This window comes from Siphateles boraxobius, unplaced genomic scaffold (assembly GCF_051911475.1).
Source record: "Siphateles boraxobius isolate OS27281-9 unplaced genomic scaffold, OSU_SipBor_1 30, whole genome shotgun sequence".
NCBI lineage: Eukaryota > Metazoa > Chordata > Actinopteri > Cypriniformes > Leuciscidae > Siphateles > Siphateles boraxobius.
The window spans coordinates 8,462,382-8,473,935 of NW_027508920.1; the positions used below are offsets into that span (position 1 = coordinate 8,462,382).

An 11,554-nucleotide genomic window follows, 5' to 3' on the forward strand; every position below is an offset into this window, starting at 1 on the left:
ATGTTGCAAAACAAGGAAAAGGCATGCTTTAACAAAAAGTTCAATAAAATGTCATAGAGATAAACATTTAATAAGATTGTTTTTGTATTTCAGTTACTTAACCGAAATGTGGAAAAACACAAGAAAAAAGCCTCGCACCTTTTCTGCAGATTCTATGCCAGCCCTGAAAGTGCGGGTACCCGGACAGTAAGGAAACATGTCTGAATGCGGCATATTTGTGTTACTCTATGCAGAGAACTTTCTGAAGGTAAGTAAAATGGTTTCATAGATGTTGGTTAGCACTTTTTTTTCTCTTTCAATCATGGCACTGTGCATGTCACTAAAATAAAACAAATAATTTGTTTCAATTCTTTCCTCTAGGATCCTCCCAAAGAACTAATTGATGAGCTTGACTGTACATCCTGGTTTACACTGGCCAATGCATTTTCAAGGCGTGCACAGATCAGGGACAAAATGCGAAGTAGTTTAGAAGGTGTGCTTGTCTATTTTCTAATGAATATAGCCTGATGAAATCAATTCAGTTAAAATATCTAAAATCATGTGCCAATATTTTCTTACATTTTAGGAAGATATTTTAATAGGGTGCACAAGCATAACTTTCTGTTGTTTTGATTTGGCAGATGATATGTACTTAACCTGTGCAACAATAATCTTGTAATACTGGTGATTGACTATGAGTTTTGTTTATGCAGCACAGGCAAGAGAAGCAGAGGAAAACAAAGCAGAAGAAAGAGAAAGTGAAGAGGAGCAAACGGTTGCTGAGAGTGAGCAAGAGAAAAACATAGCCAAGAAAAGAAAAATAGAAGGTATAGAGGAGGAAAAGATACCTGAGGAAAAAAAAGCCGACAAAACAACCCGGGGAGGAAACTATACAGTTCTGGGTAGGCTGTCAGTGCCAGGCACCAAAAGGAAGTACACTGTAACCCAAGATGAACTAAAGAGAAGAATCATGGCAGAAAACATGTCTAACAATCTGTTAAGAAGCCTGATTAGGGTTTGTATATGCTCTATATATAAACCTTATAGCTATTTGCTATACTTTTAAATTAGAGCAAAACATTTATAAAACAGTAACATTGGTTTTACCTAAAGGTTCGTAAAGAGGATCTCCCTGAGGAGCTCAGAGAACAGCGGCCGATCAAAGCAAAGACAAAGAAAAGCATGTTCTCTGCTCTCAGTGAAGGGGAGGCCACAGATTTGGCCCAGGATCTGGGAGCCATGCTTGGGCGACATGTAAACCTAGACATGACTGAAAGTGTTCCCAGTGCTGAGGCAGACGTTGCAAAGTAAGTTGCTTTCCACATTTCGATTTTTTTAAACTTACATCTTGCTTTAAAATCTGTCCATTGATATTTACAGGAATACACTCTGCACTCTCCAGCACTTGCTAAGGGAAAAACTGGGAGAGGAATCACCTTTTAGTCTGCTAACCCATACGCTTGGACCACAAGTGGTAGATGTTGTCATCTCATTTTTAATCAGTCAGTTTAAGTAGAGGTTCACTGAGCCATTGAACACAATAACTAATGATTGTTAAATTGTAACAAACATTGTCATCTCAGTTAAGCAAGTAATGTTACATTTAATTGGTTTAAAATATACAACATATCACTGTTGCAGAACACATTCAGACAGCTGAGTAATGTAAAACGTTCATGGTTTATTTAGCTTTATTTACAATTAAAGATGTCATTATTTTTTTTTTTCAGATTTCAGATGTTGTAAAACGATGCATTTAAAATGTATAAGTAAAATAAACATCCAAAAATCAGCAGCCTCCTTCACTTCGTTTCTCATATGCACACTTAAATTTAGCAAGTTAATTTTAAATGTATATTTTACATTGTCTTAGTGCCTTAGTTTATTTTTTTCATATCTACATTCACTTTTATAATTTAGTTTGTCGTCTTTTGAATTTCTGTCCATACTTTCGTTTCATGTTTTTTGCTCTGTGTGGAAACAATGGTCTTATCTTTCTTGTCAGGTCTGTAGTTACTACTGAAAATGCGGCTGTTGATCTACTCATGCTGGCATTTGTTACACTGTCATGCAGGTTTTGAATTTGCTGGCTAATGTGCTGAGGAATTGTCTGCCAATTCTGCACACTCTCCAGTATTTCCTTTAACTTCTGCACTTCAGTTTTAGAGTGGTTTGCTGCAGTGTTCACATTTAACTGCATTGACGTGTCTTCTTGCCACAAAGTAGGTACAGCTCTTGTTGATATGACATCAAATAATTCACTTGCCAGTAGAAGGCAAGCACATTTCTCAATGTAAGAGTATGTACAAAAGGGGCATTGAAATGTCATCGCAGAAGTGTGGTAAATTCTCTCATGACATAAACTTTGTACATCTACCTCTTTTGTGTCAGAGCACAGAATGGAGTAAAGCTTCTTTTGCTTAAGTACGCTAGCATGTGCGTTTATTTGATGATCCAAAGCAGGACATTTTTGAGAGTCATGTTTACTCAGCAACTCAGTAACTACAAGATGTTTACAGGGATGTCCTCTGATTCCAATTGGGCAGCTACAAAAACTTTCAGATGGACAAACTTTGTAGGATAGACCAGGGGTTTGTTCTGATGGAACTTCATAAAGGTACGTGTCGTTGGATATAAGATTAATGCTATCTTGCCAACCTTTTTCCACCAATCTAGAGGCAGACTTAAGTATTTCTCCTGACTTCAAAGAGGCATTTTTCATTCTTCCAGCTGCCTGCAAATCGTGAATGACCTGGAAGTATCCATCTGTCTTCTTGATGAGAATGCTGATAAGATCATCCAGTCTACGGTTCCTAATGCCTCCCAAAAACTGATATTTTAGGCGATGGAAAAATCTAATTGGACAAGCAAAGAAAAACAATGCATGTTTTAATGTGATTGTGTTAGTTTGATATTAAGATATGATAACAACATCAAAATGCTGGTGATTCTATTACATAATGTGAATTAACTCAATGAAGTTTCATAAGTTTAATTTCAAATATTACCTTTCAACAAGATTGTTTGTATCGGAGTCAGCATGGTTGTAGCACCGTCCAAAGTCAGACCATGTGTGTCCTATTTCTAGCCAGTGATCCTAGAAGTATGAGCAAAGAGCTGGGAAATCTTCAAACCTCTTGAGGAATTGTTCAGCAGTTGACTTAAAATCTTGATGCTATTTTAACAAAATTAAAAAAGAATAGGTGATTTAATGTTTATTTTAAAATAGTTATATAAATAGTAATAGTACAATTAAGGAAGCAAAATTGAATTGTTAATTGTACGCACTGTTGCACAAAGCTTCATCTTTCTGACGAAAGAAATGATTTCTGTTCTAACATCAGTATTTGATGGCCCACTGACTCCAGAGTCTGTCTTCGAAAGCCAGCGGACAACAGCCTGAAGAAAGAGACAATAACTAACTTACGGTACATTTTTCAAATATAAAGAATATATACATTTGTATGTATACATACTTGCATAACATGATACCAGCAAGATATCTGACTCTGGGAAGACTTTCCGCAAGGCATTCATCTCACACATATCCTTGTCCACCATAAAGCACCTAGAGGAAACAAAATAGCATACAAGAAGGATGAACAATGAAGAAACAGAAGATATTTCATTATTATTACTACTATTATTAATATTATATAGTGACATATTACAGTTTGTCTAATATTAGACATTATATTACTATTATTATTTTTTAAATAAAGAATGATGTCCCTGAGTCAACATAAAAATATGTCGTCCCTGGGTCAACACAAGATATTTAATTATTATTATTATTACGATTATTAGTGAAAAATTACAGTTAGTCTAATAATATATATTATATTATATTATTATTATGATTATTTAAATACAGTGATTGATTACCGTCTGTCTTATATTAGATGAGTAATAAGGAATGATGTCTCTGGGTCCACACAAAAATATGATGTTCCTGGGTCAACAAAATATATTTAATTATTATTATTATTTCTATTATTAATATGAGCCTATACAGAGAAATATTACAGTTTATTTAATATTAGATATCATATTATTATTATGATTATTTAAATACAGTGATTGATTACTGTCTGTCTTATATTAGATGAGTAATAAAGAATGATGTCCCTGAGTCAACATAAAAATATGATGTTCCTGGGTCAACAGAAGATATTTCATTATTATTATTATTATTATTACTATTATTTATATTATATAGTGAAATATTACAGTTTGTCTAATATTAAATATTATATTATTATTAGTATTATTATTATTTAAATAAGGAATGATGTCCCTGAGTCAACATAAAAATGTGATGTTCCTGGGTCAACAAAATATATTTAATTATTATTATTATTACTATTATTAATATTATATAGTGAAATATTACAGTTTGTCTAATATTAGATATTATATTATTATTATTATTTAAATAAGGAATGATGTCCCTGAGTCAACATAAAAATATGATGTCCCTGGGTCAACACAAGGCATTTAATTATTATTATTATTACGATTATTAGTGAAAATTACAGTTTGTCTAATATTATATATTATATTATTATTATTATTATTATGATTATTTAAATACAGTGATTGATTACTGTCTGTCTTTGTTACGGTCGGGTGTAGGCAGGAAGCACGAGGAGATCAGAATTTCCAAAAACAATATACTTTACTAATAAATCAAACTCAAACTGATACAGGCAGGCAAAGGATGCACATGTAACATACCATGATGTCCCTGGGTCAACATAAAAATATGATGACCCTGGGTCAACAAAATATATTTAATTATTAGTATTATTACTATTATTAATATTATATAGTGAAATATTACAGTTTGTCTAATATTATATATTATATTATTATTATGATTATTTAAATACAGTGATTGATTACTGTCTGTCTTATATTAGATGAGTAAGAAAGAATGATGTCCCTGGGTCAACATAAAAATATGATGTTCCTGGGTCAACACAAGATATTTAATTATTAATATTATTACTATTATTAATATTATATAGTGAAATATTACAGTTTGTCTAATATTAGATATTATATTATTATGATTATTTAAATAAGGAATGATGTCCCTGGGTCAACACAAGATATTTAATTATTAGTATTACATAGATTACAGTTTGCCTTATACTAGATATTAGATTATTATTATGATTATTTAAATACAGTGATTGATTACTGTCTGTCTTATATTAGATGAGTAATAAAGAATGATATCCCTGGGTCAACACAAGATATTTAATTATTAGTATTACATAGATTACAGTTTGCCTTATACTAGATATTAGATTATTATTATGATTATTTAAATACAGTGATTGATTACTGTCTGTCTTATATTAGATGAGTAATAAAGAATGATATCCCTGGGTCAACACAAGATATTTAATTATTAGTATTACATAGATTACAGTTTGCCTTATACTAGATATTAGATTATTATTATGATTATTTAAATACAGTGATTGATTACTGTCTGTCTTATATTAGATGAGTAATAAAGAATGATATCCCTGGGTCAACACAAGATATTTAATTATTAGTATTACATAGATTACAGTTTGCCTTATACTAGATATTAGATTATTATTATGATTATTTAAATACAGTGATTGATTACCGTCTGTCTTATATTAGATGAGTAATAAGGAATGATATCCCTGGGTCAACACAAGATATTTAATTATTAGTATTACATAGATTACAGTTTGCCTTATACTAGATATTAGATTATTATTATGATTATTTAAATACAGTGATTGATTACTGTCTGTCTTATATTAGATGAGTAATAAAGAATGATGTCTCTGGGTCAACATAAAAATATGATGTTCCTGGGTCAACAAAATATATTTAATTATTAGTATTATTACTATTATTAATATTATATAGTGAAATATTACAGTTTGTCTAATATTAGATATTATATTATTATTATTATTATTATTTAAATAAGGAATGATGTCCCTGAGTCAACATAAAAATATGATGTCCTTGGGTCAACAAAATATATTTAATTATTATTATTATTACGATTATTAGTGAAAATTACAGTTTGTCTAATATTATATATTATATTATTATTATTATTATTATGATTATTTAAATACAGTGATTGATTACTGTCTGTCTTATATTAGATGAGTAATAAGGAATGATGTCCCTGGGTCAACATAAAAAATATGATGTTCCTGGGTCAACAAAATATATTTAATTAGTAGAATTATTACTATTATTAATATTATATAGTGAAATATTACAGTTTGTCTAATATTATATATTATATTATTATTATGATTATTTAAATACAGTGATTGATTACTGTCTGTCTTATATTAGATGAGTAATAAGGAATGATGTCTCTGGGTCAACATAAAAATATGATGTTCCTGGGTCAACAAAATATATTTAATTATTAGTATTATTACTATTATATAGTGAAATATTACAGTTTGTCTAATATTAGATATTATTATTATTATGATTATTTAAATAAGGAATGATGTCCCTGGGTCAACACAAGGCATTTAATTATTATTATTATTACGATTATTAGTGAAAATTACAGTTTGTCTAATATTATATATTATATTATTATTATTATTATGATTATTTAAATACAGTGATTGATGACCGTCTGTCTTATATTAGATGAGTAATAAAGAATGATGTCCCTGGGTCAACACAAGATATTTAATTATTAGTATTATTACTATTATATAGTGAAATATTACAGTTTGTCTAATATTAGATATTATATTATTATGATTATTTAAATAAGGAATGATTAATTTAGGGCATATGTTATGCCCTAAATTAATACATGATGATTAACTAACTATATTCTTCTATGTACATTTCTGAAATGCACTTTCTGTAAAGCTGCTTTGAAACAATATGTATTGTGAAAAGCGCTATACAAATAAATTTGAATTGAATTGAATTGAATGTCCCTGGGTCAACACAAGATATTTAATTATTAGTATTACATAGATTACAGTTTGTCTTATACTAGATATTAGATTATTATTATTATGATTATTTAAATACAGTGATTGATTACTGTCTGTCTTATATTAGATGAGTAATAAGGAATGATGTCTCTGGGTCAACAAAAAAATATGATGTTCCTGGGTCAACAAAATATATTTAATTATTATTATTATTTCTATTATTAATATTAGCCTATACAGAGATATATTACAGTTTATTTAGTATTAGATATTATATTATTATTATGATTATTTAAATACAGTGATTGATTACTGTCTGTCTTATATTAGATGAGTAATAAAGAATGATGTCCCTGAGTCAACATAAAAATATGATGTTCCTGGGTCAACAAAATATATTTCATTATTATTACATTTTATATAAGGCTACAGTTTGCCTTATGGGCCTACTAGATATTGCATTATTATTATTATTATTATGATTATTTAAATACAGTGACAGTTTGTCTTATATTAGATATTGTATTGATATTATTTTGATTGAATAACCCGCATTATTGGTAGCCTATTTGGTCCCATCCGCTAAAGTGTTTTGGTTTTCTTTTGCAAAAGGATTTTGAGGGTCTGCTAAACGAATGCAGGGGAAAAGGGATATACATCAACGGGAGAAAAGATCCGACGATACGATCACGGGGAAAACACCATACCGGGTCGGATGACGAAACGATCTCGGTCCGATAGGAGATTTGCACCTTATATGAGCAGTTTAGTTAGTGTTAGAGTTAGTAATGAATTCATCGTGAAATTAAAAAGAATACATTACACTGAGTAGATACAGACACGCATTTGAAATTATACATTTTATAGAAATTGCACTTACCTCTGTGAAATGAAGTAGAGACGTTGATGGCTGGCAAATTCAAAAAGTAGCGCTCAATCTGGATGATGTCACGTGATGAATCTGATTGGTTGATCAATTTTACATAAGCAACTCCCTTGTTGACCCAGGAACGCGTCTAACTCGGCAGAATCAGGACGTGCCTCGATGAACGCGCGGTGTCCGACAAAATGCGCCCTATTCAACAGCTGGCCACAGCAATTCCCTCCTTTCTCGGTCAAAGGCAGTGAGATCCTCATCAAATCGAAGACCGTTCGCCCGCAGGAACTCTGAGGATTTCGCCGCTCTCCACACACCATCTCTCATCACACGTGAGGAAAACTGAATAATGAACGTGCGCGGCCTTGAAGTATTCGGAATCCTCTTCCTAATGCAGTGGACTGAGTCGATCTTATCTGGAAGAGTTTTGCTCTCCTCTGGAAAGATGGTCGCACAAATGCGGATAGATTCGGTTCTGGGATTTTCATTTTCCTTTTCAGGTACTCCATGCAAACGCAGGTTCCAGCGGCGAGAATACCTCTCCAATTCTGCAATTCTTAATTCGCAGAGCTCCATTTTCTTTTCTTCAGTATTTAGTCTAGCTTCGACATGGCCGACTTTCCCCTTCATATCATTCAACTCGGCACCTACAAAGTCCACCGTCTTTTTAAGCCCTTCAATTTTAAGAGTGTTGTCACCCACCATTTTCTCCAGGGCATCCAAGCGACTATTTATTAGCTGTAGGAGAGTGGAAATCACGGCGTCGTCTTCTGCTTTGCCTTTCTTTGAAGGGGGCTTACCTGGGCTCTCCAGAAGCGGTTAGATAGGATCTCACCGGGAGATGAATAGCTGTGGAAACTCCCAGTATCGGACCCACGTGAAGTGAGCGACATCTCTTTTTCTTTCCTTTTGTCTGCAGCAGATATCATTTTTAAGTTATTGAGGAACACTATGAAGTATTTATGTAAATAAATACACGTAACAAGATTGTAAATAGTGTAGTTTGGCTGTTAAAAGAAGATTTGTCAGCAGAGCCTGATAAAGGCAAACTTAACAGGATGCCATCTTGGATCCCCCCCGCCCACAGCCAGACTCCTACATTCCGACTCGTTGCCGCCAGTTGCCGACGGAACCGCGTCATAGCTCATTACCATAAAGTTGACAAGATTTCAACTTCTCCTCCCAGGTTTATTAAAAGGCAAGAAGCTACAGCAGAGGGTAAATGCAGAAAAGAGAAAGACGAATATAAAGAAAAGAATTTCTTAGGATAACAGAATGTATGCTTTAGGTTTACTTATTCATTTAATATTGCTCATATAGCGCCACTTACATTTGGATGTCAAAGCCTTCTTAAAATAAATTCAATGAATAAAAATGTAAATTTTAGATAATAAAAAGGAAGAAAACAGATGTATGGTGATATAGGTCAAAAAATATTGTGGGGGAAAATGGATATGAAGTTATTCAATAAGCTTCCTCAGTTCCCTTTCGTTGTCACTCCGAGTTACGTCGGATGACGACGAATGGGGTTTCGCTTAGAAAGCCTATCAACTTCGAGTATTACAAAACGAGCCAATGGCAAAGAAATGCCATGGGTCTGCGGAATTTGCATGGCGTAACTCCGCCCCACCTCGTGGGTATAAAAGGAGGAAGCCGGCAGCAAGCAGATATGTTTTCGCTTCGGAGCCAAGTGTATTCTTCTCTCCACAAGCCATCTCTGAATTGTCAGCTTTACAAACGAGTACCTCGAGTGTTGGTGTGACGGCGATCTACGGCGAGAGCGTGCTTCCTGCTGATCTGTTGCAGTGGTCTGCCAGTCGGTGCGTTTCTCCCCGGGTGCTTCAACACTTGAGTTTTCTCTCACTAAAAGAGCTTACACGTGGCACGTCTTTTTAAAGACGGCTCGCCCGTGCATTTCTGGTTGCAGCGGACTGGTATCGGACTCTGATGGGCACGAGCGCTGTCTAGTGTGTTTGGGCTTTGATCATGCTTGAACAGCGCTCGTGGGTGACTCATGTTCTCGCTGGGAACGTGATCATCGCGTCATATATAGGTCGAGACTCGGTGAACTCGCAAGAGTGAGAGTCCCCTCATCCACCCCCCGATCTTCGGCTGGTGGCCAGGGTGACCTGAGGGTTACGGTCTGGATCTAGGCGCCGACTATGTGTCCGTGTCCCCAGCCCCCCTCTTCAATGACGGTGCCCGCTAGTGAACTGCTGATTCCCGCGAGTCTACCCTCTGGTGGCCCGCGTGTTTCAGTTGAAGCTACAGAGGAAGATGCCATGTCTGTTGCAGCATCACTAGGTGGGTTTGAGTCTTCTGGAAGTGAGGGCTCATCACAGCTGCCACCTTCCGGTGTGCATACGGCTGTGCCTGAGTCTGATCCGGAGATGACGACCATGCTTTCCTGGGACGATGGGTTTTGGGTAAGGCCGCCGACCCTCGTCCACGGCAAACCCCAATACCTCTCTTCCCGGACGTGCATGATGAGATCTCGAAGTCCAAGAAGACCCCCTTGTCTTCTCGGGACCGCTCGCTGATCTCATCCGCCTTTCCTCCCCTCGATGGGGCCGCTGCCCATGGGTACACTGGGGTTCCCCCGGCTGAACGCTCTGTTGCGATGCTATGTGTCCTCAGAGTGCTTCTTCTCGGCGCAATCCTAAGCACCCGCCCGTGGCCTGTAGTTTTTCGTCTACGCTTGTGGCGAGATCCTATAGCACCACGGGACTGGCAGCCGCCTCACTGCATGCCATGGTCATTCTGCTGGTCCACCTGACCCAGATGCTCATGGACCTGCACGAGGGCGGGACTGACCCAGGGCTCTTCACTGAGCTGCGCGCCGCCACTGACCTTGCTCTCTGAGCGACGAAAGTGGCCGTACGCTCCCTGGGTCAGGTGATGCTCACCAGTCTGTGGCTGAACCTGTCTGATGTGCTGGATGTCGCGCGGACCCGTCTGTCCGACATTCCCATATCCCAGGTCGGCCTCTTCGGCGGTGCGGTTGAGGGCTTGCCCAACAGCTCTCAGCCGCCCATGAGCAGAGTGAGGTTGATTCTGTCCCGACGGCCCCGCCGTCCGCTCAGATCCCTCGTCTGCCCACCGCCGAAGGCGCCCTCCCGCGGCTCCCACCCCGCCCGTTCACGGGCCGGCTCTGGGGGCCGCGGGCGGACGCCACAGCCCTCTCCAGCCCCGCCCCCCGCTACACGCCGGGTTAAGCGGCGCTCGTGAGACGGGCACCTCGGCGATGGAGCAGACTGAGGTTGATTCTGTCCCGACGGCCCCGCCGTCCGCTCAGATCCCTCCGTCTGCCCACTGCCGAGGGCGCCCCCCCGCGGCTCCCACCCCGCCCGTTCACCCGGGTCGGCTCTGGAGGCCGCGGTCGGACGCCACAGTCCTCTCCAGCCCCGCACCCCGCTACACGCCGGGTTAAGCGGCGCTCTTGAGTTGGGCTCCTCAGAGATGGGACTCAGTTCTTTCCAGGAGTTGGTAGCAGGACCGCTCCTTTCCCCGGGGAGGGCCGGGGAAGAATCCTTATTCTCCAAAGAGCTGATTCTCCCGTCTCTGAGCACAGAGTTCTCGGACGTCACAGAGCGCCGCCCACAAGCCGTGCTCTCCTCGTCCCCCTCTGTCCCAGAGGTGGTTGACATGGCGTGCCGTCCACGGACCGCTTCGCCGCTGTCCCCCTCTGTCGCCAGACCCCTGGCAGAGCAGGCCCCCG

General features: G+C 37.5%; 1 protein-coding gene and 1 pseudogene across 3 annotated transcripts; one reads left to right on the top strand and one right to left on the bottom strand.

Annotated features, from left to right (window-relative positions):
- The first annotated feature begins 419 nt into the window (after window positions 1-419).
- Window positions 420-1,686, top strand: LOC143757424 (uncharacterized). 3 transcript variants are annotated; one of them, XR_013210520.1, is made up of 4 exons: window positions 420-472; window positions 698-994; window positions 1,093-1,286; window positions 1,360-1,686. XR_013210520.1 is itself a non-coding variant. In XM_077248526.1 (4 exons), the coding sequence occupies exons 1-4, from the start codon at window positions 454-456 to the stop codon at window positions 1,493-1,495; spliced, it is 651 nt and encodes a 216-aa protein (XP_077104641.1). In that variant the 5' UTR covers window positions 425-453; the 3' UTR covers window positions 1,496-1,686. The 3 variants fall into 3 exon arrangements, 2 of the variants coding, with proteins under 2 accessions (XP_077104641.1, XP_077104643.1); XM_077248526.1 differs by having other exon boundaries at window positions 425-472; window positions 693-994; XM_077248528.1 differs by having other exon boundaries at window positions 426-460; window positions 693-994.
- On the bottom strand, window positions 1,609-3,540 carry LOC143757147 (uncharacterized; annotated as a pseudogene).
- Between the last annotated feature and the right edge of the window lie 8,014 nt (window positions 3,541-11,554).